At 36.0% G+C, this 21,419-nt stretch overlaps 1 protein-coding gene across 1 annotated transcript in view; it reads left to right on the forward strand.

Annotated features, from left to right (window-relative positions):
* Positions 1-11,363: 11,363 nt before the first annotated feature.
* ACADVL (acyl-CoA dehydrogenase very long chain) overlaps positions 11,364-21,419 on the forward strand; it is a 184,179-nt gene continuing 174,123 nt past the window's right edge. Inside the window, exons 1-2 of the mRNA XM_053718432.1 lie at positions 11,364-11,509; positions 13,041-13,095. Coding sequence (XP_053574407.1) covers positions 11,457-11,509; positions 13,041-13,095 — 108 coding nt within the window. The 5' untranslated portion in view covers positions 11,364-11,456. The remainder of the gene's footprint in view (positions 11,510-13,040; positions 13,096-21,419) is intronic.

The raw sequence follows: 21,419 nt of genomic DNA on the forward strand, positions 1-21,419 counted from the left end.
TACTTCTTTTAAAGATCCCTTACATAGGAATATTGAATCTTATCTTAGGAAGGCATATTTACATACTGGCTATATTCTTAGACCTGCTATTTCTATAGCCGATGTTGCTGCTGCTTAAACTTTTTGGTTGGACAATTTAGCAGAGCAGCTATTGGATCATGATTTGTCTAACATTGTTGTTTTACTTCAACATGCTAATCATTTAATTTGTGATGCTATATTTGATATTATTAATATAGATTAAATATCAATGTTTTTAGCTATTCTATCTAGAAGAGCTTTATGACTTAAATCATGGAATGCAGATATGGTGTCTAAATCTAGATTACTATCCTTATCTTTTCAAGGTAATTATTTATTTGGTTCTCAATTGGATTCTATTATCTCCACTATCACTGGGGGTAAGAGGGTTTTTGTGCCCCAAGATAAGAAATCTAAGGGTAAATTTAAAGCTCCCAATTGTTTTCGTTCCTTTCGTCAGTCTTAGGAAGAAAAAAACACTCCTTCCCCTAAGGCCAATTGGAGACCATCCACAAATTGTAATAAGTCCACACCTTATAAGAAACTAAATACAGCCCCTAAGACTGCATGAAGGTGCGGCCCTCAATCCAGTTCAACTGGTGGGGGGCAGACTAAAATTATTTCAAGAAATTTGGGCAGATTCTGTCCAAAATCAGTGGATTCAGGATATTGTTTCTCAGGGCTATCGAATAGGTTTCAGAATAAAACCTTCCCTTGGGAAGATTCTTTCTTTCTCATGTTCTAACAAACCCTGTAAAGGCTCAGGCTTTTCTGAAGCGTGTTTCAGACCTAGAGCTTTCAGGGGTGATTGTTCCAGTTCCTCTACAGGAACAGGGTTTGGGTTTTTATTCAAATCTGTTAATTTTCCCAAAGAAGGAGGATTCATTCAGACCAATTCTGGATCTGAAAACTTTAAATCTTTTTGTAACAGTCCCAACTTTCAAGATGGTCATTTCATGTCCTCAATAGACTTACAGGATGCTTATCTTCATATTCCGATTCACCCAGACCACTATCGGTTTCTGAGATTCTCTTTTCTAGACAAGCATTACCAATTTGTCTCTCTTCCATTTGGTCTAGCGACAGCTCCGATGCCCTTTTATCTGTAATCAGAAAGCAGGGTATTGCAGTGTTTCCTTATTTGGATGATATCTTGGTACTAGCTCAATCTTTTCATTTAGCAGAATCTCACATAAAACAACTTCTGTCGTTTCTTCAAAGACATGGGTGGAGGATCAATTTACAAAAGAGTTTCTTGATTCCTCCGACAAAGGTCACCTTTTTAGGTTTAAAGATAGATTCAGTGTCCATGACTCTTTCTCTGACAGAAAAGAGACAAATTAAGTTAGTGTTAGCTTTCCTAAACCTTCAGTCTCTATCATTCCCTTCAGTGGCTATGTGCATGGAAGTTTTAGGTCTCATGATTGCAGCATCGGACACGATCCCCTTTGCTCATTTTCATATGAGACCTCTTCTGCTTTGCATGTTGCACCAATGGTGCAGGGATTATACTTAGATATCACAGTTGATATACTTAAGTCCCAACATTCGACAATCTCTGTCTTGGTGGTTAAACCATCGCCTTATTGTTCAAGGGGCCTCCTTTGTTCGTCCTTCTTGGACTGTGATCACAACAGATGCAAGTCTTACAGGTTGGGGAGCTGTCTGGGGGTCTCTGACAGCACAAGGGGTTTGGAAACCTCAGGAGGCGAGGTTACCAATTAATATTTTAAAACTCTGTGCTATTTTCAGAACTCTTCAGGCTTGGCCTCTATTGAAGAGAGAACTTTATATTCAATTCCAGACAGACAATATCACTACAGTGGCATATGTCAATCATCAAGGGGGGACTCACAGTCCTTAAGCAATGAACGAAGTATCTCTAATACTTTCTTGGGCGGAATCCAACTCTTGTCAAATTTCTGTGATTTATATCCCAGGAGTAGACAATTGGGAAGCACATTATCTCAGTCGTCAGACTTTACATCCGGGAGAGTGGTCTCAATTGGTACAGATGTGGGGTCCCCCAGAAATAGATCTGATGGCCTCGGGTCTGAATAAGAAGCTTCCAAGATATCTTTCCAGGTCCAAGGATCCTCAGGCGGAGATGGTAGATGCTCTAGCAGTTCCTTGGTTTTACCAACCTGCTTACATTTTTCCGCCTCTGGTTCTTCTAAAGGTGATCTCCAAGATCATAATGGAACAATCTTATGTTTTTCTGATAGCTCCAGCTTGGCCTCTCCGGTTTTGGTATGCGGACCTTGTCAAGTTGTCCAGTTGCCAACCTTGGCCACTTCCTTTAAGGCCAGACCTTCTGTCTCAAGGGTCGTTTTTCCATCAGGATCTCAAATCTGATGGCATGGAAAATGAACACTTAGTGCTTAGTCATAGAGGTTTTTCTGACTCAGTTATTAACACTATGATACAGGCTTGTAAGTCTGTTTCCAGGAAAATTTATCATCGGGTTTGGAAAACCTATATTTTTTGGTGTTCGTCTCATAATTATTCTTGGCATTCTTTCAGAATCCCTAGGATTTTACAGTTTTTTCAGGATGGTTTGGATAAGGGTTTGTCTGCAAATGCTTTGAAAGGACAAATTTATGCTCTGTTTTATTTCATAGAAAGATTGCTATACTTCCTGATATTCACTGTTTTGTTCAGGCTTTGATTCGTATTAAACTTGTTATTAAATCTATTTCTCCTCCTTGGAGTCTCAACTTGGTTTTGTAAATTTGCAGGCTCCTTATTTTGAGCCTTAGCATTCTTTGGATATTAAATTACTTTCTTGGAAAGTGTTATTTATTTTGGCTATCTCTTCTGCTAGAAGAGTTTCTGAGTTATCTGCTCTCTCTTGTGAGTCTCCTTATCTGATTTTCCATCAATATAAAGCTGTTTTGCTGACTTCATTTACATTTTTGCCTAAAGTTGTGAATTCTAACAACATCAATAGGGAAATTATTGTTCCTTCTTTATGTGCTAACCCTAAGAATACTCTTGAAAGGTCTTTACATTCTTTGAATGTGGTAAGAGCTTTAAAATATTATGTTGAGGCTACTAAGGATTTCAGAAAGACTTCTAGTCTATTTGTTATTTTTTCTGGCTCAAGGAAAGGTCAGAAAGCCTCTACCATTTCTTTGGCATCTTGGTTGAAACTTTTGATTCACAAAGCTTATTTGGTGGCGGGGCAGTCTCCGCCTCAGAGAATTACAGCTCAATCTACTAGATCAGTTGCCACTTCTTGGGCTTTTAAGAATGAAGCTTCAGTTGATCAAATTTGCAAAGCACCATCTTTTTTGCATACTTTTACAAAATTTTACCATTTTGATGTGTTTGCTTCTTCGGATGCAGCCTTTGGTAGAAATGTTCTTCAGGCAGTTGTCTCAGTTTGATTCTAATGCCTTTGATTTTAGTTTTTCTGACATTTTTAAGAAAACTTAATTTATTTATTTTTTTAATTTAATTTCTCAGCGGAATTAGCTGTTTTTATGTTATCCCACCCTCTCTAGTGACTCGTGGACTTCCAAATCTTGGGTATTATATCCCATACATCACTAGCTCATGGACTCTTGCCACTTACATGTAAGAAAACATAAGTTATGTAAGAACTTACCTGATAAATTAATTTCTTTCATAGTGGCAAGAGTCCATGAGACCCACCCTTTTTTGTGGTTATGATTTTTTTTGTATACAGCACATTATTTTTGCCAGTTCCTCTTTGTGTATGCTTTTTACTCCTTTTTTACACCTCACTTCTTGGCTATACGTTAAACTGAAGTATGAGTGAGGTGGGATGTGTATTTATAGGCATTTTGAGGTTTGGGAAACTTTGCCCCCTCCAGGTAGGAATGTATATCCCATACGTCACTAGCTCATGGACTCTTGTCACTATGAAAAAATGAATTTATCAGGTAAATTCTTACATAAATTATGTTATATTGACAACCTGAATTTAATTTACAAGAATAGCATTGAGGGATACAGTTTCAGTTTTTTTCTTCATCATTTCATTAGTAATAAACTGGCTTGGATTTTCTGGGTGGATTAAATAAAGTTTATAAAGTTTTTAATATGATTTGATTAAAAAAAACAACTATTTTTTTACCCACTGAATACAACGTACCTTTTGTTCTACAGTGAATACCAAAAAATATTTTTTTTTTTGTAACCAAGAATTCATCCAAAATATTTTTTTAGACTGTGCACATGTCTACAGATTTACTTATTGGGACAGTAAAGGAACACGAAATTTAAAATTAGACTTTCATTATTCCTTCCAATTTACTTCTATCAAATTGACTTTTTATGTGAACTTAGCACCTTTCCATGAGGTAAGCTGAGGAGCGTGCATGTATCTTTAGCAATTACATAGCAGCAGGGTTTGTAAAAATGTTTATAGTGACATTACACATACTGCCATATAGTGCACACACATATATGCTCATGAGCCTACCTCAGTATGCTCTAATTAAAATGGCTAAGTTTTAACAAAGAATACGATGAGAATGAAGTAAAGTTGCTAATAGAAGTTAAAATGTGACCTTTAAAGGAAGCTAAACATCTGCTGAGCTACAATAAGATGATTTTACATGGGAATTCTAATGAATTGAAATGGGGAATTTGCTATTAAAGGGACATAATAAATGTAAATAGAAAACGATGTGATGTGTTAGAGCATTTTATTATTTAACTATTGCCTGTATATCACTATGGGGTTGACCACACTCCTTTAGAAAAAGTTTTTATTTATTTTTTTAACAGAAAAAACACCATTAAAGTCTATGGGGATTTTTAGATAAATGATTTAATACGTTTTTCTAAAATATAGTGATTAAGCCCTATGTGTTTAACTACTTTAAAGGGATTTAAAACATAGTTAAAGTAAGCTCCAGAGCGGCAATGCACTATTGGGACCACTAATTACATGCTAGCTACCAGTAGTGCATTGCTGCCCCAGAGCCTACAAACTTTTGAACAAAAGGATAGCAAACGAACAAAGCAAATGTCATAATAGAAGTACATTGAAACACCACTTAAAGGGACAGTCAACACCCATGAAAGCTTTCTACCATACCTTAGATCAACAAAAAAAAATGAGCCTGCACCACATCCCATCTTCAATAACACTAACAATAGGTGGCTAATCTTTAATGAACATTTAGTTAACAGCGGCAGATATGGCTGCCAAACTCCTCCCCCTGTTACGTAGGAGGCTTCTTCTCCAAGTCTTCAGCCAATGAGAATCAAATCCTCGGCTAGATTCTTTAGCCGCGTTCACGGAGACACTGTTCTATTTCTATTAGCGCATTTGAAATAGAACAGTGTCCCTGTGAACGAGTATTTATTTAAAACAAGAAAGGTACGGAGGAGGAGGAGTTTGGCGGCCATATCTGCCGCTGTTAACTAAATGTTCATTAAAGATTAGCCACCTAACGTTAGTGTTATTGAAGATGGGATGCGGTGCAGGCTCATTTTTTGTTGTTGATCTAAGGTATGGCAGAAAGTTTTCATGGGTGTTGACTGTCCCTTTAATATTGCATGCTCGATGTGAAAAATTAAAGTTTCATTTTGACTTGCCAACAGGATAGCTAATATTTTCTGCAGCATATAGGTAACATTAGCTTGTGTTTCAGGTTCCAAGATACTGATATTGCACTAAGTCTGACCTGACTATTGCAAAACGTATTTTTTTTGTCAGATATTCAGTATTATAATCATAACAGTAAAAAAATAAAGGCTAATACATCTATTCAGTCTTAAAGGATATCTAACTTATGCATCATATTGGATCTCTATTGTTTTTTTATCCCTGGAAAAATTATTAGACTGGATTAGCTGTATTATGCTTTTCCATTAAAATATTCCTGTGGGTTTTAAGTAAGTGCAGCTTTATCATTTTTTACCATAGGGAATATAGTTATATTGTTTTTCCTAACCTTTTGTAGACAACTGAATTATCTCTTGCAAACCGTTTGGTGAGCTTCTTGTGGGCTGTTGTGGGATCTCCAGTAGACTTCTCTTGAGCAATTATCTAACCTCAGAAAAACGTTCAGTAGACTATTGATGAGCCTGTGGGGGGGGGGGGGGGTACAGATGGGTTACAGATGGATGTCTGTTAAGTCTATCTCTGATGAATCTCATGTGGACAGAGATAAGAATCCTAAAATAGTATTAGACATTTAAAGATTAATGAATCAGGATACAGGTAGCTGCTTTGCTTATGAACTAATTTGTGGTATTAATAATATGGTTCTTCAGGCACAAAATAGAAAGTTTGAAGCAATATTGTCCACAGTTTTAAACAGCCCTTGATTTGCCAAAGCTTTCCTATTTTTGTGATTCAATTCTGGCTAATATGTTTGTTGCTGTATTTTGTTATTGTTGTTTTTTTAACAGCTAATACTTGAGCTCTAATACAGTGATAGCCTATAACTATCTCTGTAGTGCTACCAGATAGCTGTCTGTATTTATTGCACCCTCTCAGTATTGCATATGTTTATTCTCTACACAATATATTGTATAAAGCTATCAGTTCTCTTCTGCTCCTTGTTCAACTCTGTAGTCTTTAACATGGATTTATGAAGAATATTTCGTTTCTCATTGCTGCTACACCTGACTTGCTGCCACTGAACGGGGAATTAGTACGGATATTATATCATATACATCTACATGCCTGTGTCATGGTTTTTATAATGTGACCAATAAACTTTAGTTTTATAAATCTTTTTGCAGGAGTGCCGACCCTTATACAATTTGAATGGACTATTCTATTAGTTTGACCACCCAAACTACTGTTCCTTTTTTAACCCACTTGTTATTTAGCAGCTTTTTGGATACCATTTGGTTAATATCTGGCTACAGCGCAATTGCTTTGGCCTGGAGAGATCCCGGTAATTGGAACTTGGAGTTCAATGCTGCGAGAAGTGGTCAACCCCTCAGTCATACAGCATATGCTCTTGTAAATGTATAACATTTTCTTGCAAAATTGCTGCCATATAGTGTTCTAGACATATGAACACACTCCTGAGCCTAAATTGTTTTATAGTGCAAGATACACTCTCTAGCAAACCAATTACCTTAAAGCAATAGTTTAGTCAAAATTAAACTTTCATGATTCAGATAGAACATGCAATTTTAAGCAACTTTCTAATTTACTCCGATTATCAATTTTTCTTTGTTCTCTTGGTATCTTTATTTCAAAGTAAGCTTAGCAGCCAGCCCATTTTTGATTCAACAGCTGGGTAGCGCTTGCTGATTGGTGGCTACATTTAGACACCAATCATAAAGTGCTACCCAGGTTCTGAACCAAAAATGGGCCGGTTCCTATGCTTACATTCCTGCTTTTTCAAATAAAGATACCAAGAGAATGAAGAAAAATTGATAATAGAAGTAAATTAGAAAGTTGTTTAAAATCGCATGCTCTATCTAAATCATGAAAGTTTAATTTTGACCTGACTATTCCTTTACTCTTAAACGTAAAGTCAAAATTAAATTTTCATGATTATTGTATTATCCAACTTTCCTCGTTCATTAACATCCTTTTTTTTTTAAAAAAAAAAAGCATACCTAGGTAGCCTCAGGAGCAGCAGTGCACTACTGGGAGCTAGCTGCTGATATGTGGCTGCACATATGTCTCTTATCATTGGCTTATCCATTGTTTTCAGCTAGCTCCCAGTAGAGCATTGTTGCTTCTTCAAGAAAGGAGAAGCAATTTTAAACAACTTTCAAATTTACTTTTATCACCAATTTTGCTTTGTTCTCTTGGTATTCTTAGTTGAAAGCTAAACATAGGTAGGCTCATATGCTAATTTCTTAGACCTTGCAGTGCTTATGTAAATGCATTTTGACAGTTTTCACCACTAGAGGGCGCTAGTTCATGTGTGTCATATAGATAACATTGAGCTCACGCACATGAAGTTACCTTGGAGTCAGCACTGATTGACTAAAATGCAAGTCTGTCAAAAGAACTAAAATAAGGGGGCAGTTTGCAAAGGCTTAGATACAAGGTAATCACAGAGGTAAAAATTGTATTATTATAACTGTGTTAATTATGCAAAACTAGGGAATGGGTAATAAAGGGATTATCTATCTTATTAAAAAACAAAAAATCTGGTGTTGACTGTCCCTTTAAGTAGGTGGTAAATTTATGGCAAAACAAGTATCAAGTAACTAACATTGCAGGTGCTATGTATTTAGTAGCTAAGCACATCCAGTATTATTGACCAAATTCTCATCAAGGTCAGCCAACCTTCTTTCATCCATAAGAGATATACTTGCCTCTTAATGTAATAAAAAAAAATACACTTTTCTTTACACAAAACAGGGGTCAAGTCCTACAAAACAAAGTGTGGGAACTCAGCAAGACTTCCACCCTCCCTCACAATTAAATTGTTATATATATAATATATATATATATATATATATATATATATATATATATATATATACACACACACACACACATACACTGTTTTTATATGTATATAATCTATGCAATTTGGTTAATGAAACAAAATTTAATCCAATGAAGGGATGAATGGTTGCCTTTGGGCCTGAGAACCCTCCTCTGTCAAAGAGTCTCACCCATTTAAGGTGCAATAGTCCTATTTCTGCTGAGGGGAGCTAAATAACCCCAGAGTAAGCCCCACAGAAATATAAGCACCATGTGTAATAAAAGATACAGATAACAGGGGAGATAACACAGCAGTACCACTGACAGTCTTACATTTATTGTAGTGTAGGAAGTGTTACTGCCCATTACTAGAGGATCTCACTATCTCTTTAACTAGATTGTGCTACAGCTCCTCTCACCAGCAGCAGCAGTGTTTACTGAAGCGTTTCTGTTCTCTGTCCAGGGGGAGCTTAGTTCCTCCTGCAAAAATAGTGCAGGAACTCCATTCCCGTTCGACTTGACCCCTGACACAAAAGCATAATGTTGTTAATCCTTTCCCGCCGTTATGCCGTTGTATGCCGTCACAACGGCACTGGGCTTTAAAGCCATTATGACGGAATACGTCATAGCCAACGGCTGTCCTGAAGCCTACTGCGCTTGCAGGATTTGGTTGCGGTCCGGAGGGCGTTCCTAGCGTCATAGGGACACCCCCCAGACCCGATCCCATACTTGAAATCTTGCAATCGTTTGCACGATCACGTGATTTCAATGTCTACATCGGACTAGTTGTTCAGATGTAGACACTTTAACCCAGTCATGAAAGGGTTAAAGGCACACTAAATACCATTGTGATAACAAGATATGTGTGTTATCTTTCTATAGAATAACAGATCAGCCAGGTCTAAAAATGTTTGGAAAAAAATACTGCCTTGCTTGCTGCAATTGTTTTTCAACAGTCATATTCCACCTACCATTTGCCATATTTGGGGGAGCTAATCCAGGTTTGCTTCTGGGGAAGACAAGGCTAACAATGCTCATTATGTTAATATAAATTGCTTTGTTTTGTAGAGTTATCAATGATAAATCTGTAGTGTTGATGTCCAGTTCTAAGAATTAGAAAATCCACAACTTTCAGAGCTAAATTACATGACAAGTGGTAAAATAAAAAATGAAAGTGTATTACATTGTTTAAAGTGAATGTAAATTTTCATGAATGAGTGCCCGTTTTTTAAAAATACTATTAAAAACAGGGGCCCTTTCATTCATGAACGTTGCAGCGTTTTTGTTAAAATACTTTTTAACTTTTTCTTCTTCCAAGCCGGACCAGCGATCCCCTGCACGCAGATCCTCTGTACTTATGTCAGCAATGACAAAACCGGCCTCCTCCAATCACGGCGTGGCCTCAGGAAATGTTTGCTCTGGGGGGAAGCCATGATTAGAGGAAGCCAGATTCGTCATTGCTGACATAAGTACAGAGGATCTGCATGTGGGGGATCGCTGGTCCGGCTTGGAAGAAGTAAAAGGTATTTTAACAAAGCCACTGCAATGTAAACTTTCATGAATGAAAGGGCCCCTGTTTTTAATAGTATTTTTAAAAAACGGGCAGTCATTCATGAAAATTTACATTCACTTTAACTATGCATAACTGAACATTTTATATTATTATATCAGTGTTTACTGTCCCTTTAAATTGATTTTATACTGTAAAATATTTTGCCCAATAATGTGTTCCCAATTGATCTATTTCACCTGCTGGGGTGTACTGAATTATTTAAAAATATAGAATTTTCCTTTATTTTGTAATTTGAAAAGGATGGTATTGTCATCTTTGATAAAAAAAAAAGTCTACACTGCAGTACTGACTTTAGAAAAGCTATGTAAACAAGACAACAAACATAATATTCCCAGCATTGTCCATTTAAAGTTACATACTTCCTCTAATATATTTTGAGGTCCAGTTACAACGCCCTAGGTCCACAGAGGAGGCCTGACCAGTCGAACAAGGATTTTAAACCTGTATGTGTGTGTATATATATATATATATATATACAGTGAGGCCTCGGTTTACGAATTTAATTCGTTCTCCGGGTCATTTCGTATTGCGAAAAATTCGTAAACCGAAACACGGTTTCCCATAGGAATGCATTGAAAATCAATTAATGCGTTCCGGAGGTCCGAAAAAATTCAAGTAAAGTGTCCAAAAAAGGCTCCAAAAGGCTTAACAACTTGCTGCAAATGGCTCCAATGTCTCCAAAAGGCTCCACAACTTGCTGCAAATGGCTCCAAAAGGCTTAACAACTTGCTGCAAATGGCTCAAAAGGCTCAACAACTTGCTGCAAAATGGCTCCAAAACCTCTCCAACACCTCTACACTGGTACCCAAACTTCATTAATTCAATCATACTTGAGTATGCAGGGGGCACAGGGGCCACTGGTTTCGTATTGTGAAAAATATTCGTAAACCGAGGGGGGCAAACCGGCATTTTGACCGGCATTTTGTTTCGTATTGCGAAAAAAATTCGTAAACCGAGTCAAATTTTCTTCAAATTTCGATTTCGTAAACCGAAATTTCGTATACCGAGTCGTGCGTAAACCGGGGCCTCACTGTATATATATATATATATATATATATATATATATATATATATAAAACACTTTAAAGCATAGTGTGAATATCCAGTTCTCAGAAATGAGACAGCGATAGAAGGATTAACTGTGAGCTTTCAATATATTTGAAATCGGCATTGATGATGATAACCCGAATTCATTGTTAGAAATTATATAGAAACTAAGGGCTGGAGGACTGAGTCCAAGGTTATGAAGGTCACGTGGTACCGTTATTACAGCATCGCGTTTACTCACTGATTACACTTGGCGCCCCCTACACTACCTATGTATGGACACGTCCGTACTTCCTGCTTGTTTTCTGTCTAGGTCATCTCGGACTACATTTCCCATCATGCTTAGAGGCAAATAGCAGGATCTAGAAGTCACTTGGTACAGGAAGTGAAGTGACCTTGCTGAGAGTGAGACTGACAACAAGCAAAATGAGAGTGTCACCAAGTTTGTGCAAGAGACTGCTCAGTGGGACAATCTGGAGGTGAGAAACTGTTTTGTATGACAGACTTGGAGAGTTCGATTTTTCAGAGTGGTTGGTTGAGGGGTAAATGACAACTTGAGTGTTCTCTGTTATACTCATCGACAGACTGCTGAGCTTTGTGTGACCACCCGGTGTTCTGACAAGTTTGCTAATCTGAGAGAACACATTGAGAGTCAGACAAATAAACTTTTTTTGTGACATGCTGCTGATTGAGACAAGTTTATACTAAATCGGGAAAAAAAAACTGTTGTGTAATAGGTTAGCTTTACAGAAAATATGATGAGTTAGATAACTGGGTGTGAGGCTTACTGATAATTATACTGAATGACAGGTTGGATAACAGAGACAGGCATAACGATGGTCTATGTGAGAGACTGCAGTGTGACAGACGAAGGGGATCATTTGAGGTGGCTCTGTTTGAAAAAATAAATAAAAAACAGACTGTTCTGTGTTAGACAGATGTTAGAGACAAAAAGATTGCTCTGTTTGCGAATGATGTAGAAACTACCGTGTGCAACCTACCTTGTGGAGCTAGCGATAGACAGTTCTGTGTGTAGGTCCTTCCCCTCCCCCACACAGTCATTTTCTGTGTGAAAGGTTAGATGGCAGACAAGGACAATGAGATTGTTGTGCATTGCAGAATTGTATAAGAAACTGGCAATGAAATTCGTTTTTTCTTCATTTTCTTTTTCTAGCTGAGGAGGGTTAATCTGTCAGACAACTCACTATAATTCCACTGGGAGATAAGTAAACTGGGGTTTGACATATAGGGCTCAATTTATCAAACAAAAGGAGAATTCTCTTTGTAATGTGTTCTCTTCAGCTCTCCTTTAGAGAAACAGATCTGTTCTCTCAAATTTATCAACAACATTTTCTATTTTTCTTTGCGCTTCTCTATAGGAGAGCTGAGGAGAACTAAAGATAAATGTATCTATTATGATTTGTATCTGCACCTTATTTATCATTGAGAATAAGCACTTATTGTCCATGTTAATCATTTATACAGTCCCCCCTAGAAGATTAACGCCACTCTTCAACAAACTCTCATGGAAGAAATAGATCTACATTTCACTGTTTTTATGCTTCTATTTTAGCACTTTTATATCTTATTTTTATGCCCCAATAAACAATATTATTGTGCTTTGTACACATGTACTTATGAATTCCCAGCTTTTGTGGTGCAGATCATATCAAATCCTACATCTTCTGGGATGTCCTCAAGGGTTATCTCACCACAAGAGTAAGGAAAACAAAATTTTATTTGTATAAAAGCTTTTCTAGATTTTTTTTCCAAAATGCTTACAGTGTCGTTTGAGTAAAACGGCCCCACAATTTATTGATCAAAAAAAGCAGCTCTTTCTATTATTTAGATTCTTAACAAAGAATTCCTCCAGAGGAAATTTGTGCAAATCCACTAAAACACATGAGACAGAACGAGAAGCAGTTGCTGTGTTTTTAAACCTTGTATTAGACAAATCTGAAAATGTGCCACACATATATATGAATGACCAATATTAATTATGTCTTTTAGGAGCTCCCAGGTACCCCAACATGTGTGTCTCCGAAACTACGCTCAGACTGCAGAGGTAAAAGTTACGCTTGGTTTACACAGATTTCTCAGTACTCTTTTGAAGTCATCTAAAATTTCACGGCACCTTGTCAAATTTACCTATTGCTTAATGAAGTTAAATATTGCTTCCTTATATTACTGATGTGTTGTGATATATTTTTGCCTTTATTACTTTTTCAGCTCATGGGTGTGCTTGATTTATCTATAGCTCTTTTGTCTCCTCCTAGCAATGCAGATTAAAGGAAAGCATGCAATTTTTAAAAAGTTTAAAATTTGTCTTTTGACAAGGTATATTTGGTTAAGAGATACCTAGGTATGGGTAATTCCATGAGTAACAGAATCACTTTTTTTAAAGTTAAAAATTGCATTCATTGCACTATTTTCAACACAAATGTAAATAAATCATCATAATCCAATAGCTCACAAAGAAAGCTTATCTAAAATACTACTATCAAAACAGTGTAAATATTATTATGTATGATTTATCCTTCATAAGCTGATCCCATTTGAAAACTGGTAACAGAATCACCAGTTTGCGTAACGGAATCACTAAGTCAATATTACTAGAGTAAAGAATTATATTTATTATAAATTGGTAGATTAGAATTTATTTACTTCTGTTTTACATTGTATTTTAGAACAAATTTATAAACCGTACTTACTTGGAGCTGGACTTTGATCATTTTCAACAAAAGATACATTTTTCAACAAAAGATACCAAGTGAAGTGAGAAAAGTTGATAATAGAAGAACATTAGAACCTTTCTTTAAAATCATATGCTTTATCTGAATGATTAAAGAAAAATTTTGGTTTTCATATACCTTTTTATAGTCGTATGTACAGTACACGTATACTGCCTCACAGATATTACAATTGTCCTATGTTGAGTACTGATAACAATTCAAGGGTTATATTAGCTTTAAACCAATTGGTTCACTTGATAACAAGAAAATAAGAGTTGACACAGAGGCAAAAACATAAGCTGAGCAATTTATTACATAAGAATTTTTTTTTCTTATCTATTTTTCCCCCTCAAACTGGTTACTGATACCTGCAAAGCGAATGGGACTAAGAATGAGTTTGACTTTCAAAGTGACTTTGACAAGAAGCCATAGAACACCACTAAGAAGCGAGTTTCCATTTTGAGAAATAAAAAAGCAGTCAGAATTATAAATCTGGAATGTATTATTTATGTGCATTATTACTAATAGGTTGGCACTATTTATATATGATATATTTTATTTTAAAGGGGCATTAAACACCAAGCTATTTCTGATGTGTTGCTATAGAATACCATATCAGCCAATTTTTATTGTTTTTAAAACAAATTAACACTTTTTATAGCAATTATTTTTTCATATCGAATGTCCACCCACCGTTTGCCTTATTTGGAGAAGCGAATCTGGGCTTTAGTTCAGAGAACGACAAGGCTAGTCACTGTCATAATATTAGTATAAAGTGCATTGTTTTGCAGTTGTTATCTGATAAAGCCAATTACTTACAGGTATGGAGCATGGTTAACCTTGATGAGTCGATAGAAAAAGGAGTATGATGGCACCACTTACTTTAAGTGATAAGAGTCTCTTCACCATCTAAAATAAGGTCCAATTGGCCTCAAGATGCAATTTGTAATTGTGGTGTAGGTGCTAAGTATCATAAGCTATGTATAACTTATATTCAATAAAGAACATTGAACAAAAAGGATACTAATGAAGCACTCATTGGGACTCTAAAATGAAAATATGTTTTTAGGAAAAACCGTGGTCACACAAATTAAAAATATATCTTTATTAGAACGTATTTTAAAAAAATATGGGTATGATTAAAACTAAAATGTTAGCAGGTAATTGTGACAGTTTAACTGTTATAGTGTGGGTAGGTGCTACTAGTCTGGTGAATTGGTCCCCCCAGTAGTGGACACTATTACTGTCTTTATTCCAAATAGTATGCCTATAGATATTGCTGTATCAACAACACTCTTGTATAACTATCTGTATGTCAGGTGTTACACATTATTTATAATTCCACGTTGTGTATTTGCACAGTAAATATTAGTGCTTAATAGGTATTGAGATTATTTTAGAACCGTAGTATCATCAGTTCCCACACTCATAATATACGATAGTACCACTGATGCAAATTAATACACTTATATCAGGGATTGTTGAAATACTTTCACTTGTGGGGGAGGTGAAAATAACAAACTACACTTTCAGGTGATCAATAACAAGGTTGCAGCTTTAAAGATTTTAGTCAGATTGATTATTGCTTTTAAAATGTGGTCTGCAAACAGAGCAATACAAGTGCAGTCATTTAGATCTATTTTTTGTGTGCACGGTAACTTGCTTATGCTGTGGTGTCTGGACCTTGCAGGGTATAAGGATCTCTCTCCATTTTTGGCTACATGTATTGAAGTTAAAGGGATTGAAAGGTCAAAAATGAAATCTGCATAAGTGCATTTCAATTTGAAATAGAAGCATTTTTGCAATATACTTCTATTAGCAAAAATGCTTTTAGTAAACATTATTATTGTTTTTCCGTGGCATACTCACATATGCGGTGAGGGCTTGTGCAGCAGAGAGCTGGCATTGGTGTGTATTGCTTCTGCAAAGACTTATTTGCGTCATACAAGCCACCACTGACTCTCCGAGATGGTGTGGTGTTTGAATACGGATGCAGGGGCCCTCACAGGATATGTGCGTATGCCCTTGAAAAACAGTTATAACTTATACTAGAAGCGTTTTTGCTAATGGATGTAAATTAGAAAAATGCTTCTATTTCACATTAAAATGCACCTGTGCACATTTCAATTTTGACTTTTCTATAATGTTTAATATTAGTTTTATTCTATGGACATATACTTAAAAGGACACTGAACCCACATATTTATTCTTTTGTGATTCAGATAGAGAATGCAATTTTAAGCAACTTTCTAATTTACTCCTATTATCACATTTTCTTCATTGTCTTGGTACGTTTATTTGAAAAGCAAGACTGTAAGTTTAGATGCCGGCCCATTTTTGGTGAACAAACTGGGTTGACCTTGCTGATTGGACAGCACCAATAAACAAGTGCTGTCCATGGTACTGAACTAAAAATGTGCTGGCTCCTTAGCTTAGATTCCTTCATTTTCAAATAAATATAGCAAGAGAACGAAGAAAAATTGATAATAGGAGTAAATTAGAAAGTTGCTTAAAATTGCATGCTCTATCTGAATCGTGAAAGAAAAAATTTGAGTTCAGTGTCCCTTTTAAAGGGACAGGAAACCCCAAACATTTAACTCATTAGTCGGATAGAACATACAACTTTAAAATTTACTTTTATTAACAAATATGTTTCATTCTCTTATCCTTTGCTGAAAGGAACAGCATTGCACTACTGGCAGCTAGTTGAAAACATCTAGAGATGCAGGCACCAATAACCAGCTAGCTCCCGCTAGTGTATTATATGTGTGTGTGTTCATTTTCAACAATGGCTACTAAGAGAACAAAGCACATTTGGAAATATAAGTGATTTTAAAAGTGTTTTAAATAACATAACAGGCTCCATCTGATTCTTGTAAGTTTGACTTTCCTATCCCTGTAAATATCTGAGTTTTACAGGTGATGCCATCTTATTAGTATTATAAAAAAAAATGAAACTGTGTATGTGGGTCCAGATAATATATATATATATATATATATATATATATATATATATATATATATATATATATATATATATATATATATATATATATATATATATATATATATATAATGCTGGCAAATAGTGCTCCACATATGTGCTTGTTCCTGACCCTACCTATTATTATCGGTTATTTGTAGAGCGCCAACAGATTCCCCAGAGCTACCTAGGAATGCTCCTTAAGAATTGATGTCTATATATATATACTGAAGTAAATTGGAAAGCTAAAATCTATGAACATTAATGCAGATAATATTGACAATCGTTAAATGCATTTTTTTTGGATAATGTCACTTAGGGCTTGCATAGTAAGTATAAATATATACTGAGGAGAAATAACATTCACTTGACTGAATTTGGAGGACTCATAATTGTAAATTGGTTCACAAGTATAGAAAAATAAAATGATGGTATTTGGTCAATATAGTTTATCTGTATTTACATATATTGAAGTAACCCATTCCCAGAGTGCTGTTGTCCGTATAAGCAGTGCTATTATTGGTGTATTCTACATTTTGAATATTTGCATATTTGTTTGGACTTTATGGCATAATGGTTGATGTAAAGTAGTTGATTGTGTTGCGGTGGTAGCTATACTATGGCAGTGGTGGTACTTTTTTTTTGTTGTTGTTGTTATTGCCATTACATAGAATCTAATTAAAAATATGGTTGATATATAGCTGGAGTTTTTTTCAAACATTCAGCACATTTTCGATCAAGTTGAGGCTTTTTAACCCCTAACTATAATTCAAAATATTATCACTAGTTACAGTGTATAGTGAATATTATAAAGAAGTTCCTAAATATCCTCCAAACAGATCCAACATTGGACATTTCTATCAAAGGATTGTAATTTTGTATTAAAGTGCATGTAAAGTCAACCTACTCGCTCTGCATCATAGTGTGTCATTTCAAAAATAAAAGTGAGTTTCATTCATCAAAATGTGAAAATCGCATTCTAAAAAGAAATATCTCATAATTTACTTTCTATTCTTCTGCGATTCCTCCGCCCGCCATTATGGTCCCACATAAATTTGATGATTGACACTTCTCTTTCGGAATATTTTCCTCACCCCCGGGGCGTCAGGCCAGTTGTTCCCTACGTCACGCTAATCTACTGCGCATGCGCGAACTACCCGATATACTATACTATACTTTGTTACGGAGTATTAACGCATGCGCAATGTGATACGAGGTGCCGAGGTTTACAGCGTATTGGTTGCTGAACGCATGCGCGTATTGTCATCCAAATTTTGAACGCATGCGCAAATGAGACCCCTAATCGTGAACGTGATTCAAAATGATGTCGGTGGGCATCATTTAAATATCTACCGAGTGGGCGGTAGATATTTAAATGATGCATGGAGAAAAACAGGAAGAAGATGGTTGGGAGGAGTTCAATGAATAGAACGGAGCTAAGTTTAGATATCAAAATAACGATAAACATTATTTATTTTAAAATAATATTATTGCGGTTTGAATATTTATAAGTGTGTGAACAAGTTGGTAACAATAACCAAAAATTTACATTCACTTTAAGAAGAGCGCCAACCCATGGAGATAAATGAAAGACAATAGAAACTTGGTTAAGTCACTTGGGTTGTTAACCTTTCATCAACTCATACTGGTGAAACATATAAAATAAAGTTCAGGTTAGATTGTAAAATATATCTCATAACCTGTAAAATCTGCCAGAGACAATATGTAGGATGCGGGTGCGTGAACGTTAAAGCCACCACACAGAAAACAACTGTTGCCAATTTGCTAAGCATGTATTGTATGGATGCCTTTGAGGTACGGGCAATAGATTTAATTACTTCACACAAAAGGGGTGGTGATAGAGGTTTAGTAAACTACTATATAGGGAAGCCATTTGAATTTTCTTTCTAAGATACAAAGAACCTCTTGGCATTAATGTCAGATGGGCTATAGATCTATTTGTTGGATAATATATGTTTAGTAGAGATATTAGTCTACCCTTGAGCTCCTCAATACTTTTGCTTTAAAGGAACAAACTGCAATGAGTCCCTAAAGTAATTGAGTGTTTTTAATTTTGAAATTTTTGTGAATATGATAGTTTGCCTGTGCCGATCCTTTAATTATACATATGTAGGAGGGTGTCATCAATATTAATTGAATAGATGTTATATGTACACTCAGTATTGACACATCAAAATGGTGGTTTTCATATGATGTTTTTTTTTTCCCTTCCATTTATGAATGAGAGGACAGGCAGACATCACAGATGTTTCCTCTGCTGGATAGGCTGGCAAGATACCTTACATCTATACAGTGGATGTGATTGGCGATTAGTAGCGATCTGTAATTTCCGGTTAAGGTTAACATTGGCTGATAGCTGTTTAAAAACAGTATTGCAAGTTGTATAGTACGTCATCTTTGAGAAAGAGCAAGCACAATGCATCAGGTGACGCAAAGGGGTCATTGAGTTTATGCTGGAAGCTGAACTGTGTGTGTTATTTTATACGTTTTTTTTTTTTTGTACAAATAAATGGATTGAACTTTTAACTTCTCAACTTGATTGACAATGTGCTGAATGTATGAAAAAACTTCTCCAGCTATATATAAACCATATTTTTAGTTAGCATTTCCTTAGCCCACGGATCTCTGTTGTAGAGAGAGGGTTTTTTGCTTACCCTAGTGGATCGTGGGGTTTATGGTTGTGAACTAGCCAACACTGTTGTAAATAATCACCATAAAGCAAATATAGCAATCTGTTAGTTGCGTTTCATTACACAGAATCATCATATCTTCTCTGTGATTTTTACATTATATTTTTTCCTGTTTTTTATTGTCCTTATCCTTGCCATTCCAGTAATTTTCTCCTTTAAAGACAGCTAGCAGATGTAGTTAGCTTTCTGGACCTAACCTATATTGTACTGACCGTCGTCTTGTACCATTCGTACTGTATGTCCCTCAACCTGGAGTCAGTGTTTTACATTCTCTTATAAAAAATACTGCATACTCTTGGCCTAACTAGAATGGTTGCTTTAATGATCCTGTGATGTCCATTGCTACTTTCTTGAATTCTGTTTGGACACAGGTGTGACAATAATGGGTGGCACTTAGGTGCCCGACCCACCCCTTAATAACATTCTAGGGACAATATGTTGTTACCATACTTTTATGTTGTGTTCCTTTTAATCCTGTGTCTCCCTTTTAGAGTACATTTCCCAACCCACAGTATATTTTCACTGGGGAAGTGTTAGGGAGCTAAGATTGAGTAGCCACATGTCTGGGCTGTCTCAAGAAGTAGGTAAAGGTAAATCTGTTTTTGTACAGAGGAGTCTTGTTCTGTCACTGTGTATGGGGCATTTGGACTAATTGTTGAGGCTTAGTTTTATTAAAAACCCACAAAGAGGCTCTCCATAACATCTGCATGCAGTCCTTACCAACAATGTAGTAGCCTTGTTCAGTGGTTCAAACCAGGTCTTATGGGCAAGGAAAATGCAGAAGATTCAACCTTCACAACTTGAGAAACAGTGTATTATAGCCACCTGGAAGGCTCCATTTACAGCTGGATTAAAAAAAGATGTGCAATGGATTTTTAAGCCTATTTGCTTACAATTTGCATTGATATGCTTCAAGCTATCCACATATTTTCATTCTAATAAAAAATATAATTATGCAACAGAAACTGTCCTGTAATAAAACGAATGGACACTTATATTTGCTTTCAAACCATACAAATGCTTGTATCTCTGCTTGCAAATCACATGAATCTTTTATTTTTTAATTTAGTCAGATTTGCTGTAAAAATGTTTTTAAAATATATGTAGTTCCTCCCTTTTTATCAGTTGTATATAATTGTTGCAGGGTGCTCAGATAAAGAATCATTACCGTAAAGGTTGATACTTTTTCTGTCTGTGCCACAGACTTGGCTGTTTTTGCCACTTTGCTCACAATGGAGTTCACCAGAAAGCAGATGGAGAAGTTTTGTAGTGCGTTTAACTCCAATTAGTCCTGCATTAGGGCTGTGCAGGATGGGAAAAAATTAATATTGCGATTATGGCCATGAAATATTGCGTTTGCTTTTTTAATCGCAATTTAAAAATAAATAACTGTTAAAAATAAATTTCTTAATATAAAATGCATTCAACTGTAAAATACAAACAAAACTAGCAGTCACTGAGCAGTTGTCAGGGTGCCAGGAATCAGACTGAGACGAGAAGTGCAAAAATAATCACACCTTTTATTAATAGAAAAAAATAATAATAAAAAAAATAGAGTCAGGAACAAGCCAGGGATCAGGGACCAGGAGGGATGTCATACAGCCAGGTTATACACAGGAGCTCTCACAAACAGGTCTGAGACAACGCAAGGGCAAAGCATACTGAACAGAGGCCCTTTAAATAATAAGTGATGACATCACAATTCTGAGACTGCATCCTGTCTCACACGGATGATGTACACCAGTCTGTCCATAAAAGGAAGTGCAGGAAATGAGCAGCATCACACAGTATGTACCAGAGTCAGCAAGAGAGGTGAGTAAAATGGCTGTCAGCAGCACATGGCAAACAAAACAGGGAAAAAACCCTGACAGTACCCTCCCCTCAACGACCCCTCCCCCGCGGGAGGACAAAAGGCTTATTGGGGAAACGGGCATGGAAGGCACGGAGGAGGGCGGGAGCATGA

This window comes from Bombina bombina, chromosome 6, assembly GCF_027579735.1.
Source record: "Bombina bombina isolate aBomBom1 chromosome 6, aBomBom1.pri, whole genome shotgun sequence".
Taxonomy (NCBI): Eukaryota; Metazoa; Chordata; class Amphibia; order Anura; family Bombinatoridae; genus Bombina; species Bombina bombina.